Source organism: Paramormyrops kingsleyae, chromosome 7 (genome assembly GCF_048594095.1).
Source record: "Paramormyrops kingsleyae isolate MSU_618 chromosome 7, PKINGS_0.4, whole genome shotgun sequence".
In the NCBI taxonomy this organism is placed as follows: domain Eukaryota; kingdom Metazoa; phylum Chordata; class Actinopteri; order Osteoglossiformes; family Mormyridae; genus Paramormyrops; species Paramormyrops kingsleyae.
Window position 1 is genome coordinate 24,581,997 of NC_132803.1, and position 22,660 is coordinate 24,604,656.

General features: G+C 41.3%; 1 protein-coding gene across 8 annotated transcripts in view; it reads left to right on the forward strand.

Annotated features, from left to right (window-relative positions):
* The window catches only part of jak2a (Janus kinase 2a), a 47,732-nt gene that overhangs the window by 23,237 nt on the left and 1,835 nt on the right, over nucleotides 1-22,660 (forward strand). For all 8 annotated transcript variants that reach the window (XM_023831900.2, XM_023831905.2, XM_023831906.2 and 5 more), the window contains 19 exons: nucleotides 2,434-2,579; nucleotides 4,494-4,791; nucleotides 5,885-6,004; nucleotides 6,292-6,449; nucleotides 8,202-8,313; nucleotides 8,885-9,071; nucleotides 10,953-11,077; nucleotides 12,082-12,216; nucleotides 12,492-12,579; nucleotides 13,303-13,430; nucleotides 14,060-14,198; nucleotides 14,620-14,771; nucleotides 14,901-15,051; nucleotides 15,316-15,449; nucleotides 15,757-15,946; nucleotides 17,894-18,018; nucleotides 21,716-21,888; nucleotides 22,111-22,228; nucleotides 22,490-22,603. In XM_023831900.2, the coding sequence (XP_023687668.1) occupies nucleotides 2,434-2,579; nucleotides 4,494-4,791; nucleotides 5,885-6,004; nucleotides 6,292-6,449; nucleotides 8,202-8,313; nucleotides 8,885-9,071; nucleotides 10,953-11,077; nucleotides 12,082-12,216; nucleotides 12,492-12,579; nucleotides 13,303-13,430; nucleotides 14,060-14,198; nucleotides 14,620-14,771; nucleotides 14,901-15,051; nucleotides 15,316-15,449; nucleotides 15,757-15,946; nucleotides 17,894-18,018; nucleotides 21,716-21,888; nucleotides 22,111-22,228; nucleotides 22,490-22,603 (2,793 nt within the window). The remainder of the gene's footprint in view (nucleotides 1-2,433; nucleotides 2,580-4,493; nucleotides 4,792-5,884; nucleotides 6,005-6,291; nucleotides 6,450-8,201; nucleotides 8,314-8,884; nucleotides 9,072-10,952; nucleotides 11,078-12,081; nucleotides 12,217-12,491; nucleotides 12,580-13,302; nucleotides 13,431-14,059; nucleotides 14,199-14,619; nucleotides 14,772-14,900; nucleotides 15,052-15,315; nucleotides 15,450-15,756; nucleotides 15,947-17,893; nucleotides 18,019-21,715; nucleotides 21,889-22,110; nucleotides 22,229-22,489; nucleotides 22,604-22,660) is intronic.

Consider the following 22,660-nt stretch of genomic DNA (forward strand, 5'->3'; position numbering starts at 1 on the left):
AATACCAAGATAATGGTTAAGTTACTTCATTCACAAAATGCGTACTGCTTGCAATACCAGCAGAAGAACGGGTTGCATAATTTAATTTTGGAAATATTTACACTGTGGTTTAAATTAAGTCAGTTTAGGGCAAATTAAGAGAATCTTATAAAAGTCAGTGGAAGCCAGTCTTTTACGCGATGCCTTTCTCTTCTTGAGTAATATTTGGACTCCGTGACGAATTGCTAAGTAATAGAGAAGTATGATATTGCAAGGAATGGAGTCCTTTTCTTATAAGTTTTGTCACTTCTTTGAAAGGGGATCATATTATTTTTGACAAATATCTCTGTAGCCATTGACATTCCCTCACAGAATGACCTGTAATCTCTGTAAGACTCTGAATGGGTTGACTGGTTTTGTATGTTTGATTGTACTGGTGGCTTTAAAAGATGAGTAAGTGGGTGATCATGTGGTTTATCAGGTGTTTTTTTTTCCCTGACATTTTATGTGTTTGCCGAGTTAATACAGTGGAAAAGGTAATTATATGGTTTTTCTTGCCAAGTCTCTGTGATAAGGAAATAAAATGAGACTTGGAATTCAACTCAAAGGAAATACTACTGTAACTAAATGATCTAAAGCAGGGGTGCCCAAACATTTTCCCTTAGTGGGCCAAAATGAAAATCTATCGGAGGACCGCGGGCCAAATGTAATATTTTACACAAAATACAAACACTAATAGTAAAGTAAAGTAGGCTACTTTTATTTATCAAACAGTTATCTAACCTTCCTTTCTGTGTAAATAACATTAAACAAAATATGACAAATAAGTCATATATAGGCATTTAGAGCACGTCTAAACTTTTGTAATCACATGTAGTGCAAAATGTCAAAGAGTGCATGTCCAACAGCAACACAACAACAGTAGCAACAATATAAGCAAAGACTCATGGGACTTTTTGTAAATTGTTAAAATATGACTATTTATGAAGTGTGGAAATGTACATATGTGCACAGATATACTCTACATTACCCTTATAGTTGCTTGTATTTCAATTTTAGTCTTAGATATTTCAAATGTAATCAAAGCACCATGAGTGAGGACTGTATAATATACAGTCGAACCCACTTATCTCGACCTCAGCTAACTCTCCAACCCTATTAAGTCGACGTTTTTGAAGTGGAACCGCCAAATTCCCTTATTGCAATAGCATTTCTCATCGGTTATGTCGATTCTTTTATGTCGCCGAACCCTAATATCTCGAGCACGAAAGAGGGCCAAAATCGCCACTTAACATCGGTTATCTCGATCCCCGTAACTAATCGCCGGCTTTTTAAAATGTATCACAAGTGCTAAACAGCGCGTATTCAAATCGCATTCGCATGGTAATTCGCTGAACAACGCAGGTGAAACGCGATCTAGGTAAATCCCCATCAAAATCAAAGCCAAGCATAACTGCATGCGGCAATGACAACGAAGATGAAGAAGATGCGGACGAAGATTTGGAACCAATTCCCTCTGCCGGTGAGGTGATAGAAATGCTACAAAAAATTTGACAGTATGGTTCTTTTGTAGGGGATGGACTGTTTTAGACAGCATAAATAATATCGAAGCATTTGTTTTCAAGCAGACTGTTAAAGGCAAAAAGCAACTAAGCATTTTAGACTTTGTAAAGAAACCATATTAACTGCGTGTACGATACATTTCAGAGCTGTCAGAGCGAAATGACTTGTGAATGTAATTTTGACACTGCAGATTTGCTTTTTGTAACAACGAATTACACCCGGCAGGTTTTTTTGTGATTTTGTGAGCGATCTTTGTGTTTGCAGTGTTGGATAATATAATTAAAGGTTTGTATCGAGAATCGACTGTGGTTTTTATTGTATACTGGTAAATCTCCGCTTTTAGTTGGTGCACATATGCCTTTTGTTGTTAGCCGACATGTACAGTATGTGCATTTTTATAGCATGCCGATCGCGTCATCAAACAAATCACGGCAACGCCAAAAACCCGTGCATGTACATTCTAATTTATTAACGCACATAAATACATTTCAAGCATATCTTAATACAGTATATTGCCGCCATATTGGTTTTCGGTTATCTCGATCATCGGTTATCTCGACGCTTTTTGGCAACCCCCTAGTCCGGCGACATAACCGGGTTCGACTGTATATTAGTTAGGCCAACGTACACTAAAAAGTAAACGCACTGATAGCTACATTGGGATTCTTGCTTTAAGAATTTTTGAAACAAATTTTAGTACAGTATAATTTAAAATTTTAGATATTCATTGGCGGGCCAATCTAAATAGTACGGCGGGCCAACCTTGGCCCGCGGGCCCCACTTTGGGCACCCCTGATCTAAAGCCTTATATTTGCATTAAGTGAATGTTTTTGGGTCTGGCTTTCCAATGAATTAAAAGAAAACCCCTCTCTGAATCTTTTCTCACTGTAGTGGCGGGCTGACTTTGTGAGTGGCTTATTTGAGCTTGCCATCAGTCACGAGACCCAGGAGGAGTGCTTAGGTATGGCGGTGTTAGACATGATGAGGATAGCCAAGGAGAGAGAGGTGTCTCCCCTGGACGTCTACCATGGCATGAGGTAAGGGAGCTGGGAGAAGATGTTTATCAGTGATTTTTCATCCCCACTTAGTTTGCTTGTTTGGTTTGTTTGTTTTCTTCCCAGTTGATGGTGGTTTGTTTGTTTGTTTGTTTGTAGTTTTCCCAGTTGTCTACAGCTTGTTTGTTTTTTCTTTTCCCAGTTCACTGTGGTTTGTTTGTTTGTTCTTTTTCCAGTTAACTATGGGCTGTTTGTTCTAATGACTCCTTCCAGTGTTTTAAACCAAACCAAACTTACTGGAAATGTTACAGTTCATTTACAAACTGTTGTAACACTTGCCTTGAGGGGTACTTCAATAGTAACTCAGTTACTACCGAAGTACAAATCATGAACAAATTTGCTACTTGAGATAAAACATGTGTCATGATTCATTAATGATGAACAAACGTGAGATCAGTATTTCACTTGAGTTCATTATCTGCTCCATCAATAGTTTCCTAAATATGTGACATCCAATGACAAATAAGTGGTATGAGGACAGTATAATTGATGGGATCTACAAAAGAAAGATTAATTGCATTTAAATTGCCAAATGCAATCTGATTTTTAGGAATGCAGAGAATAAAGATGGCCATATTTCATTAATAATAGTAATGTCTTCCTCAAATAAATAAACGTAGCATAAAAGTCAATGACTAAGACCATAGCAGTCTGTTGGGCTGCTTATAATCGAACCTGGTTTCAGCAGTACAGCGCTTAGCAGTGGGCATCCTAGTGCTTTCCTTTGTCTCCAATATTCAGTGATTCAATGTGGAATTTGTTCTGTGAGTTTCAGTACCGCATTCCCTGTGCCATGCCTAATTAGCTAATATCATGACAAATGTTTTGCAATAAAACAATGCAACCACAACATGAAAAATATTGCCATGCTAAGTCAATAACCAGATTTTAAAACCCTATTCTTTCTTCTTGGACTATTAACATGGGTACAGGAATTGTGGATAGATAGAGAAAATGTATCATTTATACTGACCGATAATAAATAAATAAAATTTTCAGGTGCTAATTTATGCATTGTTTTTATTAATACCTAGTATGCCACAGAATTAATATATTGTTGAAATGGTTCTTCAAGTGTTTTATGTGAAAAAATTATGTGAAACAATAATGTAAACGTGATTGGACTGACACAGGCTTATTTCAGTGTCTCCCAACGGGGTTGTCAGGGACCCCCAGACGGTACAGGTTTCTGCTCCCCCCAGCTCCCTGTCAGATGGTCCACATTTTTGTTCCTCCCAGCTCCTGAACTGAACAAGCTTCTTCCCCTTTACTTGCATAATATTTCAGATATGGGGAAATACGCACATTTTGTAACGTATGCAGAGAGTGGTATAAACCGTTTAGAGAGTGCAGCTAACTTATACACAAGGGTTGGATGTTGATGTTTATGTTCATTTTGTGTACAAGGACGGACCCAGCTAAAAAGAATACACTTGAAATTAGACGATATCCCCTCTGCTTCGCAAAAGATCACGATAGATATGTTCAGCCATGTGTTTTTTCTTCATGAACACGCCAAATAGGTTTCCTGTTCTATAATTTTATTATCTCCCTCAGCACAGTGATGAATTTACATGAAGTATTCATTCACTAGTGAGGTAGCAAAAGATGTGAGAATGCATGGAAAATGTGTTATGTGTCTTATGGTTTTAGTGTCCGTTTTAATTTTGAGAGAGATGGAATGGGGGAAAGGAGCTGTTTATGAAGGACTTGGAGTATTGAAATACCTGTAAACACTAGACCTGGTTTTCAAGCATTACTGATGATTATTAACTAATGGTGTTAAATGTTTTTCCCCTACTGTTTTGGTTTTATTAGCAACTTTGAGAACATTTGTAAACCCTTGTCCCCCCCCCTCCTCCCCCCCCCCCCCCCCCCCCCCCGCCCTCCTGAAAGCTACAAGTCTTTCCTGCCCAAGGATATGCGGACCTGTATCCAAGACTACAACATTGTGACCCGCAAGCGAATCCGGTACCGTTTCTGGAAGTTCATCCAGCAGTTCAGCCAGTGCAAAGCGACTGCACGTGACCTGAAGCTGAAATATCTGATGAACCTGGAGACGCTGCAGTCTACCCTCTACTCGGAGCACTTCGAGGTCCAGGAGCCCAACGTAGGCCCCGTCACCATCGTTGTCACCGGCAACAACGGCATCCAGTGGTCCTGTGAGAAACTCAAAAACTCTGGCTCTGACCAGGTACATCTCTTGTTCTCCATCTCTTGCCTCTCTGCAGTGGGTACCTTAACAGACTTGTTAGAATTTTCGGAAGACTAGGTCTAAAGCTACTTAAAAGCCTCTCTTCAAGCAGAGACATATCTCCTCAGTCCCAGCCATCCTGTCAGTCAGTGCTGTGTTTTTCACCAGCAGTATCAAGAGCTTCACAGTAAAATTAGAAAATTGGCTTGAAAAATTGCATAGCTTTTTCCAATCATTGTGCTTGGTCCAAGCTCTGTGGGTGTCCAAGTTCTGACCTGCAAAGTGAACATCGCAGATAAGCAAACGGTTATATGAGTCATTATCAGTGACTCTCTCTCCTAATCAAACTGAAGATGTCATTCATCATATGGTGAGTTTTTCAGACCAGTAGGTGTGAAGGTAAAAGAGCAATTTGCTTCATGTGAAGGAAGTTTTCTTCCAAAAAAGTGTCCAAGTAGTATAGGGGAGGTTATACCCAGATAGAGACTGAGAGATCACCGTGATCTCTGCCTGACAACCGACACCGTGTCTGTGGTCCTGGCTGTCACACCACTCTAGAATCCGCAAGGCCGAGGAATGTCCACAAACCTTCCAAAAACACTTTGGGAGGCTTATTTGAAAATGTAAGTCAGGTTGTGTGGATGGCCGCAGCTCATAACATGTGGATGCCATCAACTGCGAGACCAGAAGATAGAACCATTTACCTATAACATGTTGTCCACCATTGACTCTTTATGAACCACCTGACCAACAACTTAAAATGGACTGACTGAATAGATTTCAACGTCTCATATTTACTATATGGAATACCTGTTGATAAATGCAGTAACACAACAAAATGATTTTAACTGCTCTGTGAACTCCTGTAATGTTACAGTCTTGAAGGATACATCATACTCTTCTTCTGTGCTTGTATATTTGCATGACTTGTTTGGCCTGTACTCGCGCACCTATGTTGGTTTGCTTAGTCATAAAGCATAATGTTAGCTTGATGCTTGAGTATGATCTGACTACCTTGGATTGTACATGTATGCGAATGGGCTGAACACCAATGTTTCTTTTACGAAAGAATAGTTCCCCTTGTTTTCGTCAGGAGCTGCAGACGTATTGTGATTTCCCTGAAGTCATCGACATCAGCCTCAAGCAGGCGAATAAAGATGGTTCCAGCGAGAGTCGGATTGTCACCATCAACAAACAGGATGGCAAGACGTTGGTATGTCCCCCACCCTGCCCCCCTCCCATCCTTCAACCTTTTGTTTGCTTGGTTTTAAAAATACACTATGTTCTCATTTACCATCATTGCACAACTAAAGCTAGCTTCCTCAAAAGACTTGCACTATATCCATTTTTAACGTTAGATATTTTTATATCCGTGTTTTTGTGAGTTTTCCATTCAGCACAGATTAATATTGAATAAATGATAGAAGCTTTCTGGTGTTTTGTGTGGGAAAATACAAGACAATCGGCTTAATGAAAATATACATTTGAAATATCCTGCAGGAGCTGGAGTTCCATTCACTTGCAGAAGCTCTGTCTTTTGTGTCCTTGATTGATGGGTATTATCGACTCACCACAGACGCCCACCACTACCTCTGTAAAGAGGTGGCTCCCCCTAGCTTGTTGGAGGCCATTCACAGTCACTGTCATGGCCCAATGTTGTAAGTACTTCTTTGACTCCAGTTATAGACTAAAGTGTAAAGTTTTTTTAAATTATTATTATAAAAGACAATAACTACACTGAAACTGAGAAAAAGATACAGTTTTTGACTATTCACCCTGATGTCTTAGTAGGAAGGTAAATGATAGTAGTTTTTCCTTCAAAGCTGAACATACCTGAACTAAGATGTTTTGTCACAGCCGTATCTGTTTTAATAGAATATGCAGTCGTGGTGTTTTGCCTCTGGACGGCATTCTTAGCACCTCACAGACCTACATTCAAGTATTTTGTTAAAGCTATAGTGGCTATAAATTCCAGGAAAAATGTGTTTGTGTTTGTGACTGCGTGGTTTGCATGCTGCTCTTCCGAAAAGAGAGGTCCTGTGGTTTCACAGATGTTTTGCAATAAGATCTGTCTGATTCGAAGGTACTCCTGGTTGAATCTGCTGTGAACTTTACCTCAGCTTATCTCTAGACATTTATGTTTTTAACCTATGTTTGTTTTGATCCCTCAATTCACGCTTCATTTATTGATAACTAAAATGGTTTCGAAATGTAAATGAGCCATTGTCATCTGTAATATTTCTTAATAAACTGAGTATTTATAATATGAATTAATATAATGTTGTAATATTGGCCTGTTGTATCTCTGAAAGGCAATTCAGGTTCAGGGTGTTAAACAAATGTTTCAACTTATCGTACTTTATTTTTATTGTGCTGTATTTTTACTTTGATAATTTTTATCTGAAGATGCACAGTTTTTTACTTTTGTGCATCTGTCGAGCTGACATTTACTGTAACATTTACTCCTTGCTCAGATGTCAGGCATGGGAACAAGTCACTCCTTGGCGAGTCCAAGTCGAGTCTCGAGTCAAAACATTGCAATCTGAGTCAAGTCTCAAGTTATGTGCCCTCAATTCCAAGACGAGTCCAAGTCTTTCCATCATTTTCGGTGACAAGTCACAAGTCATCTAATTTGTGACTCATGTCCGAGTAAAGTTGTGAATCATGTAACTTGAATACCTACCTATGTCAGTTTTTTTTTTACCTGTAGTGATTAAAACTTGCTGCAGCCAAAACCCGCCACAGTCCATTGTAGGTTAAGTCCTTCATAAGCAAAGATAGTTTGAAAAGAGAGTCTCCATTCTGTAATAAATTTCCTCACACATTTTTATGTGCATGTATATGCGGGAGTGATGCATCTTTCCAACAAACTATCTCTGGAGACCTTGCATTCAGCTAAATAAAAATGCTGGCAGCAGAGAATTAATATACACTGAAATTCTAAAATTAATATTATGGTATCCAGAGGGGGGTTATAACCTCAAGTCATCTGGAGTTGTACGGTCCAAGTCAGATCTGAGTCTTGAGTCATTGCCCTCAAGTCCAAGTCAAGTCCAAGTCGTACCATCAGTCATGAAATTTGTGATTTGAGTCCGAGTCGAGTTGCAAGTCAGTGACTCGAGTCCTCACCTCTGTCAGATGTACCGTTGAAATCTAGCTACTCCAAAGTATTTGCTGTGTGATTTAATTCTATTTGCAGCAGGTAATCCCTTTCAAGCTTTGTGGTTAATTTAGTTTCCTTATGTAACATATAAAATTGTATTCTGTGTGACTGAACCCTCTGTGAAAACCTCAGCTTTTGCTGCTGCCTTCTCAGAGTTTTCATGGCGCTGTTCACTGACTTGCTTCTTGTCTCACCTGGCTGCTTGTGGTTTTCTAATGTAGACTGCAATGCCTCTTTCCGGCCACAGGATGGAGTTTGCTAGCAACAAGTTGCGGAGGTCTGGGAACCAGCGTGGTGTTTACATCCTGCGCTGCAGCCCCAAAGACTATGACAAGTACTTCCTGTCTTTTGCAGTAGGGGTGAGTTTAGCACGCCAGTGCGGTACATTTTGTTATGTAAAGCAGTGTTTCACAATCCGGTCCCCGATCTGCAGACTGTTCACGATGTTGCTCCCTACCAGCTCCCTACTGAGCAAAAATGTGGACTATCTGGCAGAGAGCTGGGAGGGAGCAAAAACATGAACCGGCTTTGGGTCCCCAAGGACCGGATTGGGAAACACTGATCTAAAGTACTGCAGGTACATTCTGGACACCCAGAGGAACAGTCTGAAGAGCATCTATGAAACACACTACATTATACACTACATTACATGTGCAAAAATGAAGTGATATGCTGCAGATTTCTGTTCAAGTACAACTGAACACAAATATTGGCAGTGGATTTGGTGACGGGTTAAAAAAGCCCCAGTTGTGAGAAAGTGTGTTCATTCGTACGTAATCGTGCACTCTCTGCAGCTGACAGCATTAGTCTCTCTCAGATCTTCCTTGCAGTTCCTTGCAGAAACTTTACAATTCTTTCTTGGCTGAGAACATTGCCTGGCTCTCTGTGGGTGTGTCATGCCCTCCCTCCCTCCGTGTTTCTGGTACTCAGTCGGATGGAGCCATGGAGTACAAGCACTGCCAGATCACCAGGGCATCGGTAGGGGAGTACAGCCTGAGTGGGGCCAAGAAGACCTTCAGAAGCTTGCTGGAGCTGCTGCACTGCTACCAGAAGGAGACCGTGCGCTCAGACGGACATATCTTCCAGTTCACCAAGTGCTGTCCGCCCAAGGCCAAAGGTTTGGCACATCTTTTCCAAACTTTGCAGACTCATTGTATAGGTAAAGGACTGGACCTGCTCAAATTTTGAGACCTGTTATCCCAAAAAAACAATGCTGAGAGGCTGCATGAGACATTTGACCTTGTGAAAAATCTAGAAGTATTTGAGGGGTCTTATTACATGGATGAAGATCTGCACCTGATTTCATTTTGAGGCATATAACCCCAAAATTAAGGCAGCAGTGCTAAGTGGCAACAATGAAGGAAAGGACAATTGTAGAAGATACATTCTAGCAATATTTCACAGATCTTTTTCAAACTTTGCAGACACATTATATGGGGAAGATCTGGAACTAATTTTGAAACGATTTGCACCAAAAGTAAAGGAGCACTGCATAGTGATAGTGAAGAGAAGGGCAACCTCAAACACTTGGTATTTTCAGCACAAGTTCTTAGAATTATTAGCTGGATCTTATACAAACTTAGCAGACGCTTTTCACGGGGGGAAATCTAGACCTCAGCAAAACTGAAGCAATGTGGCTTAATTGCAGCAAAGTGAAGGGTGACTGCAGAAGTCGCTTGACCTTGTGTAAAGGATAACTGTATTTGGTATTATCACTCTATTGACCCTTTGATATATTGTATTACCGCACAAAGGTGTTATACGGATGAAAATCTATATCTGATTTCATTTCGAGTCCATAGCTGTCAAGTCTCCCGTTTTGGCCGGGAAACTACCGTATTTTACCCCTCTTTCCCGCCGTCCTCCCGTATTAGTATTTTCCCGTAAATCTCCCGTATTATAATATCATTAAAAAAAAAATTCCTCTGCCTCTCCAAACAACTGTCAGTAGCCTCGCGAGAACTGCCACCTTCATTAGTCTGCAGGTCATTTACAACATTAACCAGGTCATAAATGCGGAGGTTAAAATGGCAACGCTGTGTGCCAAAAACAACGTTACTTTCACCTTCTGTGACGACTTCAACAAGGATACAAAGTCTGCAACAAATCTGTATAAGTCATTAGTGAATGCAAGAGAGCCACATGAGTGAACATGAGAAATTAAAAGAAAATGTGTAATGAAAATAAAATGTAAATGACAAGTGGTTATTTTAGATCTCTTGTACACCTGTCTTAAAATGTAAGGGATACTGGAGCTTGGTTGGGGTGGTGGGGGGGTGGGATGGCTCGCGGTGGGTGCCGGAAAATCTCCCTTATTTTCAAATCCAAAACTTGACAGGTATGTTCGAGACACACTGGCACTAATAGTCGTCAGCAGAGGATGGTGGCCGCCGTGAAATTTATTGTGGGAACCTCCCCCCCCCCCCCCGAACAGTGTGTAGGGATGGCCTGGGTAGTTTTACAGCAGCGGGTGCACCGTAGTGTTTTGATTTGAAGAAGTGTGTTGTGGGTGAACACCCCCCCCCCATTGAATTTTATAGTGGAGGACTCCCTGCCAAGATACTAGAATCGTGTTGCACTTGAAGATTCTGTCAAATGACCTTATACCATGGCATAACATATGGATAGTATGACAGTGTTAGAAATTATATACTGTCCAAGACTAGAGTAGGGAGGCTAGAGATTTTACAGGTGGGGGGGGTGGGAGGAGTAGAGGTTAAATGGGGGAGGGGGGGGACTGGGCCACCCAGGGAATACATTCTTGTCGTTCCCACAGCATTGAATCAATATAAATGTTTTTTTTTTGTATGAGTGAAGTAACACTATTTTTTGTGTTGTTGACATTAGTCAAAATTGTGGAAGTTTTGGCTAACCTTTTGGCAGTATATGGCTCATCTCACAGTGTCAATTTTCAGTGTCATTTTTCACAGTGTCAATTTTCACAGTGTCATTTTTTACGGTGCCGTTTTTCACAGTGTCTTTTTTGTTGCTTCTACAGAAAAGTCTAACTTGCTGGTGTGCAGGAATGAGCCAGTTACGGAGGTACTACTTTCATCTTCCATTCAGAGGCGCAACATCAGCCAGATGGTGTTCCACAAGATCAAGAAGGAGGACATAGAGATAGTAAGGGCCTCTGACAGTCCATACGCGTCAGTCTGCTGACATCGGCTCTCTTCCGCACAGATACACTCACTTTTTTCATTCTTTTTATAAGTTATTTGTGATTAACTGTTAAATTTTACATACTCTATGCATTTTATGGCAGATGTTTTTAAAATCTGCCATCTACATGTTGACTTGTTAGTATACAGATGATGGTCTGTGTTCCAGTAAAGACTGATATTCAAGTGGTCCCACAGTTCTGTGCTGACTGGCTTTTGTGACAGTCTGTGGTTTGATGGTGTTTTTTAGAGATCAGCAAACCACATCTCAGAAAACTGATCCTTTCCAACATCAGCCCACAGTTTTTTTAAGACCCAGAATCAAACACTGTTACATAATAATAATTTTAGCATGTTTTAAATGTATTGAAAAGCCTTTGATTAGCACTGGAGAATTTGCATTGATTAAATTGAATTGCTAGCTTATAAAAGCAGGTTTACTTTTATCAGTGAGATTTCACTACGTGCCCATCCTTTATTGAAACCTGTCAGCAATACTGAACACATGCTAGCATATTCCAAGCATTTCCCAAGTATTTAGTCAGTGTGGTAGAACATTCCAGGAAAATATGAATGTTCCTCAACGGCTTTCTCAGATTCCAGGTTAACATATGTGATATTATCCATTATCCAGCAAAGCAACCTCAAGTAATATTAATATTACCAATACCAGTAGAAGTAGTAGTAATGATAATAATAATAATAATAATAATAATAAAAATAATAATAATGATTGAAGTTGTCAGGCTATAATAATAATAATAATAATAATTATTATTATTATTATGCATTTGATTAATGCCAGATTTTCAATAAATGTATCATTTTATTGATGGAATGCACTTTCATTTGAAAGGACAATACTGTGTTTTCATATTGTATACAATGGATTGAAGGTCTGTGTTTGTGTATAAATGTAGTATTTGGTAGCACCTAAACGGCCATTGTGTGTTTGTGTTTTCGCAGCACGAAAGCTTGGGGCAGGGAACATTCACAAAGATCTTCAAAGGCATCCGCAAGGAGCTTGGAGACTGTGAAAAAATGTATGAGACAGATGTCGTTGTGAAGATTCTGGATAAAGCACACCGGAATTACTCTGAGGTCAGTCATAAAGCAACTATGACGGTTGTTGGTTCAAACTCCAATCCAGGCAAAGTGTCAGTTTGGCAAGGTACTTAACTTGATTTGATTCCATAAAATATTCAGCTGTGTAGAGGGTACGAATGAAGTCATTTTGGAAAAAACTTTCAGCTATGTAACAACATTTTATAGCCTTGTAGCTGTAGCCAAAAAGGTGCACAACTGCTCAGTCATGGGAATCTGATTTGCTTTTGTAGATGCATGGCTGTATTCATGGTCTGTCTTCTGTTCTGCAGTCTTTCTTTGAGGCAGCCAGCATGATGAGTCAGCTCTCGCATAAGCACTTACTGCTGAACTACGGTGTTTGTGTGTGCGGGGAGGAGAGTAAGTATCCACCGTGTTTCACCAAGCAAGCTCATCAAGGCAGCATTCACATTACACGTTTCGTCCTCCAGTTCCAATTTTTTGCTCAGATCAGATTTGCCTGTCACAAGTGACCTGTATCTAACTGTAATGTGAACGCATCTGTCCTATGAAACGGTTTGCATGGGCACAGTGGTACATTTTTGCAAGGGTCATCTGCAGCACCAACGACACAAATCTCTCAGCATATGCGTATAGGCAAAAAAAACACATGAATTCTGATCTGAACGTTCTCATTCATATCACGTGGACACAAACCAGATATGTATCTGATATTGGACCATGTGTGAAAGTGACTCAAATCTGATTTGAAAAGATTGGATTTGTGTGGCCACACAGCCCTGAAAGTCAGGACAGTCTGAGTCACTTTCAGTCAAAAAATTTAATTTGAACTACTTCAGCTTGGTAGTGTGATCGTAATCAAATTCTCCCATGCTCATGGGTACTCATTATGGTACTCTTTGTAATACTCATTATGGTACTCATTGTAGTACTCATTGTAGTACTCATTATGGTACTCATTGTAGTACTCATTATGGTACTCATTGTAAGGCAGCCATGGCTGACAGCATCAGGACTTTCTGGGGCACCGTTTCTGCCTGTAATTTTGATCTTGTGAATCTTTTAGTGTAAATACAGAGGTAATTCGTTTGGTGAAGGCGTGATGATCTTGTGGGTTTGCAGACATCATGGTCCAGGAGTATGTTCGGTTTGGATCGCTAGACACCTACCTGAAGAAGAAGAAGAATTCTGTGAACATCACATGGAAGCTGGAGGTGGCCAAGCAGCTGGCGTGGGCCATGCACTTCTTGGTAGGAGACCCCATGTCGGCAGAAAAGGGCTGCGGCTGGCTGTCAACCCGGCTTTGAGAACAAAGAAGTCATACAATCTGAACAGTCTCTGGGCATTGCCATGCACATCAAAACAGTCCATTTCCATACACATTTACTTTTATTTCTTATTTATGGTTATACCTGATTTTCACTACAATCTGTAATTTTCCTTGATTGGACTAGAGCAGCCGAGCAGATGTAACACTTTCTGGATTCCCAGTACTAGATTAAAACCTGTTAAACAGGGTGAAAAAGGAGACAATGAACTCCATGTCTGGCCTTCATGAAAGTCTCTCAGTTCTGAGAGAAAACCCTGCTGGTCGACCGTATACCACTGTTTCTCTTTTTTTTATTTACATGGTACTAAGGGCTTAAACACAGTATATTACCAACATGACTATTATCCTTCCTTTTCTTTACAATACATCGTGAAACAAATGAGATCAACGATAATGTCATGCCAAGGATAGTCAAACATCAGCAACGTACAAACACAAATGTGGCCGCACATTGTGGGTGTCACACAGATCTTTATCTCTGAAATTGGTGTGTTGGATTCATTCTTTAAGAAAAACTTTGCATGAGTTTAAGCAGAACTTACCTCACAGGAGGGCAAGAACCTAATCCACGGTAACGTCTGCGCCAAAAACATCCTGCTGATCAGGGAGGAGGACCGAAAGTCTGGGAGCCCCCCCTTCATCAAGCTGAGCGACCCAGGCATCAGCATCTTGGTGCTGCCCAAAGAGAGTGAGTGTCCTTTTACTCCTGCTCCACACTCGGCCAAATTGCCAGAGAATTAATGTTTTTTTACTCTCTGTTGGTCATGTGGTAGGTTAATAATCATATGAGGTTATCAAATTGTATCAGGAAGCGGGGAGAAACCCACATTACTCTCACTCTGTTGCTGTGGTATCTGTGGATTTCCTACCTTGTAACAGTACTAAAGACTTGTGTTTATTAGTCATCATGGTATATTTATACACTAACCACTTATCCTGATCAAGGGTCACAGGGGGTCCGGAAGCCTATCACAGCCAAGTGGAGTAGCCTGGACTCTATGTCAGATGGATAGTGAAAAAGTAAAGACACAGACATCAAAGTGGCCGTCACACCTTGAGTTCCTGTGCTAAACGGAAAGTACTTAAACATCTCATTAAATTTGCCCCAGTTCTGATGGAGCGAATCCCATGGGTACCACCTGAGTGCATAGAAGACCCTAGGAACTTGAGCCTGGCAACAGACAAGTGGGCCTTTGGTACGACCCTATGGGAGATCTGCAGCGGTGGGGACAAACCACTCAGCACCCTCGATTCTTCCAAGGTGAGAAGGGTCCACAAATGTCGCCAATGTCTTTGTGTCCAGAATTACTTCTCTGTCCTCCTGAATATTTGACATATTCAGACATTCTAGGTCCACATTGGGTAGCAAATGATCTATTCCCTGCTGCAGAAAAACCTCTTCTATGAGGATCGACACCAGTTACCTGCACCGAAGTGGACAGAGCTGGCAACCCTGATCAACAACTGCATGGACTACGAGCCGCTGTTCCGGCCATCTTTCCAAGCCATCATCCGTGACCTCAACAGTCTCTTCACTCCCGGTGAGCAGGACTCACCTCTGCAGCCTACCGTCTGACTGTGTTGGGAATGCAGAACATTTAGAATGTGACACATGAGGTGGACTCGAAAGGTTTATGTGGGGGGGGGGGGGGGGTGCTCTTCTTAGTTGTGATCATGGAGACATATACACAAAAGAGGAATTACCCTAATCATTGCCGCTCCCCCTGCCCCCCCTCACCAAGAGTTCCTCTATTTAACTTTTTCATGTTGTAACCCCCCCCCCCCCCAAATTTCCCCCAACCTAGACTATGAGCTACTTGCTGAAAGCGATATGCTGCCGAACCGAAGCCGGGGGTTTGGCTTCTCTGGTGCTTTTGAGAACCATGAGCCAGCTCAGTTTGAAGAGAGGCATCTGATATTCCTACAGCAACTTGGCAAGGTAGGTAATTCCAAGCCCGTGTCTGTTATGTGTGCTTGTGTTCATGGGCGCTCGCTTCCATTCCCTCTCATCATATCTGAGGAGAAGCTTGGAATTTGGAACTTGTATATTCAATAGCAGAAGCAATTGTGATTGTTTTTGTATTAACCTGACTTTACAGCATCCATATTCTTATGGAATGCACCGTTTATTTTTCTTGTCTTGTCTAAGAAGAACGTCGACTGGCACGATTAATTTCTGCACATTTGAGCATGGTAGCATAAGGATTTTGGTGACACTGTTGATGAATCATGCTTTTGATTCCTAGGGTAACTTTGGAAGTGTGGAGATGTGCAGGTACGACCCTCTGCAGGACAACACTGGCGAGGTGGTAGCAGTGAAGAAACTGCAACACAGCACAGCCGAGCACCTGCGTGACTTTGAGAGGGAGATCGAGATCCTCAAATCACTCCAGCACGAAAACATTGTCAAGTACAAGGGAGTGTGCTACAGCGCAGGTACCAGGAAACCACTTTCCCATAATTCTTAGCAGGGGAGAATTTATGCCTTACAAGCTGTTTGCATTGGTCAAAATGTTGGATCTTTTTAAAATACAGTGGGACCCCCCATATCCGTGGTTTTGGTCATTTTGGTTTCAGTTATCCGTGAATTAACCCAGTCCAAAAAATTTTTTGGAAAATTCCTGAAATAAACTATTCAAAATTTCAAACCACGCCCCAACAAGTACATGCTGTAACATGGTGAAATCCACCAGCCCAGCTGCACCCAGTACATGACTCATTTCCCATTGTCCCCATAGCCGCACTTCCCAGCAGGACTCCCACCTAGTCCGCCTTTAGTGTTCTCACTAATCACATTCTTCGTTGCATTATCGCAGTGTCTGTGTTATAAAAAATGTATTAAAAGCACGATTTTCATTGCTCAGTCATCCCTTGATAAATTTTCCACTACCGGTCAAAAGTTTTTACACACACTGAGTATTCTCTACATTTGCATGTTACTTATTTAACATTTACTAGAAATACTCATAATATTCTTTGCTAACAAATATATTTAGTTTGTTCACCATTTGAGTACATTTATTAGCAGGAAAATTGTATATCTTTGATTCATCAAAATAACCTCCTCTATTACACCAGTGAAAATTTGAGGCGTTCTTTCTACATGGGACATTACATGCTACTATGCCATCACCACATAACCAGTCAATAGGATGTCAGACATGCACCGTTACATACTCTGTCATATATGTTATAAATGAAGCTTGTTTTATTTGACTTATATTTTCATTGACAGTTGTTCACTCAACTTACCAATGCTTAACAAGAGTACAGAATCAGCAGTTTATGAAAGAAACGGAAAAGTGGTAAAACCTGTGTTGTGCAGAAACGGTTGACTGGTGGTGTATTTTTTCATTGCTCTATCATCTCTTGACAATAAGGCTAAAATGTAAGAATCCCTTTCATTTGAGAGAGAGAGACTACAGTACTGTGTAATAATGTACTTTATTATTACTGTATTTAATCTTAGTAATGTTTTACTCTGTATAATTTGTCAGTTTACCTTTAGCATATGAATGCACATGAAAATCGTGTCATATATAGGATATGCAGATGGGTTGCTTTTATCCACGGTTTTGGCCGTCTGTCGTAGGTCTTCAAACGTATGACCCATGGAAAAGAGGAGACTACTGTCCATCTTAATTCCCGACAATAAAGTGAAGGTTTTATTCCCATTCCATTGCTCTAGTGAAGTATTCTTTAGTATAGGACTTTTTTTTAAATGCTTTGAAACATTGTATTATATAATAACCCTGCATCATTTGAAAAATATAGGTACATTTTCAGGGAGTATGTTTTCCGAAAACTTTGGGAGCGAGCGAGGCATTTTGTTATCTTGTACTTAAGATCATTCGTTGATTAATGACCGTTTCTCAAAACCTTTTGTGACTAATATAGTTTGTAACCTCACTCATAAATTAACGAGTGATCTGACCCACTCGTTATTTTCTATGTCATCTATGTCTTTTGCCTGCTATTCTGTCACAGAGGCACAGAAGTCACCTGAATTGGATCAGAGTAGCACACTGATGCTTTTATTGGACAATGTAATGATGATGATGATTTAATGTGAAAGCTGACACAGGCCGGTGCCACTGGAACAAGAAATGAGTCCAGAGTTTGTCATTTCAGGGTTAAACCTCAAAATGAAATTCTGCCAGACATTTCTCTAAGGCCCTTGTGTTCCTGTTTTTTTAGTCTTCAGGTTCCTGTCTGTTCTAAAGGTGCTTTTGGTGAAGGCAAGGCTTCAGCCGAGAAAAAAAATTTAAGGTTTCAGTGACCTGTTGAACTTGTTCCCCTGCCTTTCCAATGAAAGGAAAAGAAACCTTTTCCTCAGGTCTGTACTTCAGTCCTCAAGTTATTGTTCTCCTTTTTTTGTTTCAGGGCGGAGGAACCTGAGATTAGTCATGGAGTACTTGCCGTTTGGGAGCCTGCGAGATTACCTCATCAAGAATAAAGACCGCATTGACCACAAGAAGCTTCTCCACTACGCCTCCCAAATATGCAAGGCATGATACTGTCACCATTTATGTTTTAGTAAATGTTGTTTTATGCTCTAGAAAAATCTAAACTGATTGCCGTGTAACGTTTTGTCTGATTATAGTGATATATTTTGTATGTTTGTGTTTTGTATGGATACTGAGAATGGTAGGAATAGCCAGTATTGTAGTGCGATCTACATTCACCTCTACTCTGGTTTCCCTGACCTTTGACACTGTGATTGGAAGGTCGCTGGTTCAAATTTCAGAGCTGGCAGAGCAATTTCACCTTTGGGCCCCTGAGTGAGGCCCTTTGCCCTAGTTGGGCCCCTAAGTGAGGCCCTTTGTCCTAGTTGGGCCCCTGAGCGAGGCCCTTTGCCCTAGTTGGACCCCAGAGCCAGGCCCTTTGCCCTAGTTGGGCCCCTAAGTGAGGCCCTTCACCCTAGTTGGGCCCCTAAGTGAGACCTTTGCCCTAGTTGGGCCCCTAAGTGAGGCCTTTGCCCTAGTTGGGCCCCTAAGTGAGGCCCTTCGCCCTAGTTGGACCCCAGAGCCAGGCCCTTTGCCCTAGTTGGGCCCCTAAGTGAGGCCCTTCGCCCTAGTTGGGCCCCTAAGTGAGGCCCTTCGCCCTAGTTGGACCCCAGAGCCAGGCCCTTTGCCCTAGTTGGGCCCCTAAGTGAGGCCTTTGCCCTAGTTGGGCCCCTAAGTGAGGCCTTTGCCCTAGTTGGGCCCCTAAGTGAGGCCCTTCGCCCTAGTTGGACCCCAGAGCCAGGCCCTTTGCCCTAGTTGGGCCCCTGAGTGAGGCCCTTCACCCTAGTTGGGCCCCTAAGTGAGGCCTTTGCCCTAGTTGGGCCCCTAAGTGAGGCCCTTCGCCCTAGTTGGACCCCAGAGCCAGGCCCTTTGCCCTAGTTGGGCCCCTAAGTGAGGCCTTTGCCCTAGTTGGGCCCCTGAGTGAGGCCCTTCACCCTAGTTGGGCCCCTAAGTGAGGCCTTTGCCCTAGTTGGGCCCCTAAGTGAGGCCCTTTGCCCTAGTTGGACCCCAGAGCCAGGCCCTTCGCCCTAGTTGGGCCCCTAAGTGAGACCTTTGCCCTAGTTGGGCCCCTAAGTGAGGCCCTTCGCCCTAGTTGCTCTAGGGACTATCTAAGGCCTGCGATATACTTCACGTGAGGTGACGCATACACAACGCAAGCAGTGTACTGACTGAACTTACACGCGTAGTTTACCTCTGTCTGGAGGCAGACACTAGGGGGCAGTGCAAGAAAACCATCTTGGTCGGCTCATACGTTTCCAGTCTCACTTGTTTTGTATGAGGTTGTGATATGAAACGATGTACACCCATTCATGCGAAAGTAGTACCGGTAAATTTTAATATTATACATATACTAGATCAGGGGTGTCAAACTCAATTGCACAGGGGGCCAAAACTCGAAGCACACTTTAGGTTGCGGGCCAAACAGGATAAACATTTATTGAACAGACTAAAACTAAACGTAAATATGAATCGAAACAGACAGGATACAATATTATTCCAAAATAAATAAACTTAAATTTAAAATAACTTAAAATATTTTGCTCTCCATAAAAATATATCCTATCAAAATTATACATATTTTAAAATATGAATATACTGCAAAAAAAAAAAAAGAAAATATAACTAAAAATGGTGTTTTTAAGTGAAAGTTAAAATAACAAATCAAAACATTCCATTTCTTTGCTCTTATGCCATTCTGTCAGAGTTGGATGCTTGGCATCTTTTCTTGGTAACAGGTTCTTTTATGTTTGGGGTATAAGGTTCTGTGTTGTGGAGATTCTCTCTCAGCCACATTAGCTCCACAAATAAGACACATGGGTTTACCTGCGATTTCAGTAAACATATACTCAGCCTCTCACCGGTTTTGAAAGGCTCTGTTTTCAGAATCAACTTTTCTTTTGGCAATTGTTAGGGGCTAGCTTTGACTTATGGTTATGGAAATTATGGTTGTATACATCAACAGACGCTTGATTGATCTGACGTAATTGATGCGGGAATGATCGCAGGTAGCCTACGTTCGGTAAGGCAGCTGTTGCACTGCATTATGGGATTTATAATTTGTGTGTTGTTGGTGCTTCATATCGCCGGGCCATTAAAAAAAAGATATATAATGATCTTGCGGGCCGGGTATAATTCTACGCCGGGCTGGATGTAGCCAGCGGACCTTGAGTTTGACACATGTGTACAGTGGTACCTCAGAACTCGAATTTAATTCGTTCAGAACTCCAGATTGAATCCTAAAAAGTATGAGTTGTGATCGAATTTTCCCCATAAGAAATAATGGAAAACCAATTCATTGGTTCCTGGCCCCAAAAAATTACACCTAAATATGTTTTTTTTAGCATTTAAACACAAAATGAACCGGATAAAACAAGAAGAGCATATACTGTGCTAAACACATCTAAGCACATTTATCAAAACAGTAATTTGTAAAGTAAGAAAATAAACAATGTGTCCTGCCCCGATCGTCCGCTCCTTCCCTGTGCCACGCCCCCTCGTTAAATCCCGTGTGGAATCCCCGTGTGATCAGCTGTTTCTGGTTGTTGTCATTAGGCTTCTGTATTTCGTCCGCGTTTCAGTTTGTTTCCCCAGTCCGGTCATTGTATTGTCCGTCTGTGTTTTGTCTCCCTTACCTGTAATTAAACCCCGTATTCCCCGATACCCTGACGTCTGCGCCTTTGTCTCTGTTTCGTCCCCGCTCGGCCCAACAATATTATTATAATTAAACGTATTAATGGTTTATTATTAATATTAAAATAATAAGAAATCTTTATTTTTAAATGTATTTTATTATATAATAATAATTACTGTTACTGTCTATCATTGTCTAAATGTATTTTTACTGTCTAAATATATGTATTCAGTTAGTGTAAACATGCACGGTGCTATCACAGCTAATGTGAGACTGAGACTGAAGCGTTACCCTTTGTTTCCGCTGAGAGACGTGCCATGTGACTCATTTCCCCGCGTGTACAAGTTATCTTAGGTCGGCGTTCACAGTTTGACTTCTGAGATTCAGATCGAGCTCTAGGTAATTTTTTTTCCGAACTGGTTGGTTCGAAATTCAAGTTCTAATGAGTTAGATAATCCTGAAAAGGTCATTAAAATTGTATAGCTTGCTAAGTTTAGTTTCCTATAACAATAAAAATGTTCTAGGGAAATGTAAACCCCACGCTCTCCGCAAATTTTATAACCAAGATTTATAAATACCAGAACTGTATTGAAAAATAACGTTGCTTATGAAAGTAGGCAATTCAGAATTTCAAGTTAGAGTTTCATTGTACTTCATACACATGATAGTGTACACAGAGGGACACATTAGTGCTTACAAAATTTTCTCTCTTACCTCTGAAAATATACAGTTCTTCAGGCCATTCATTCTTAAAATATCAGATTTTACTTTACTTTATTTTAATACTAACTACCATATATAAACACATAATCCCATGATAAAAGGTACTGGCACCTCAATTTTTGGTGGTACTGCATCTCGTGTACGCGTCACGTTAACTCCTGGCGTAGGTGCACCTACGATGCATGGAATGAACGCAGAAAACACGTGGCGGCCTTGATGCGTATGCATTTTGAGCATCAAGTGTAAATCAGCCCTAACCCTGCTTTCTCTCTAGAATGTATGTCACTTTGAATAAAAGTGTCTGCGAAATAAATAAAACGTAAATGATTTCCCCTTTGCATATAGGGCATGGACTACCTGGCCAGTAAACGGTACATCCACAGGGACCTGGCCACCCGCAACATCCTTGTGGAGAGTGAACTAAGGGTGAAAATTGGGGATTTCGGTCTGACCAAAGTGCTGCCCCAAGACAAGGAGTATTATACAGTGAAGGAGCCCGGCGAGAGCCCCATCTTCTGGTGAGGAGGTCTTACTGCTCCGCCGCTAATTAGCTACTGGGCTGCTGTCTATTCTGTTACATTATTTACATTAGAATTTTCGGCACCGATGTGTGATGAGAGCTGAGTGCAGACTGAAGCTGATGGACATGGTTCTTTTGATGCTGACGTTCCTCTTTGTGGTTCCTTTTGTGTCTCCGGCTGGTGCATTAAGGTCCTGACCTCGTGTGTGTCTTACTGCAGGTATGCCCCCGAATCTCTTACAGAGAGCAAATTCTCAGTGCCCTCTGATGTCTGGAGCTTCGGAGTTGTCTTGTACGAGCTCTTCACCCACAGCAACAAGAACAACAGCCCACCAGCTGTAAGTTTTGGGCTTCTGTGAAGCATTTTTTCCTGGTTTTAACACTTCCAATCTGATTTCCATAAGACAGCCAAAACAAATATGTGGTTGCCTTTATGAAACGTGTTTTTCTTAATGTATATTTTTTTCCAATAATATTTATAGTTTGTTCCTTAATATTAGTGGGATAGATCATTCTGTGTAGCATAATTTCACTCTGCCAATCATCTTCTGGGTGGCTTCATAAACCAGTAAGTCCATCCTGTGTTGGCTTTGCTCCAGGTGTTCATGAGAATGATGGGAAGCGATAAGCAGGGCCAGATGATTGTGTACCACCTGATTGAGCTCCTCAAACAAGGTAGCAGGCTGCCCTTGCCGGATGGGTGTCCTACAGAGGTAAGCCATTCATGACCAGTGGAGTTCTGTTAGCTGCAGTCGCCCGTCCAAGGATGT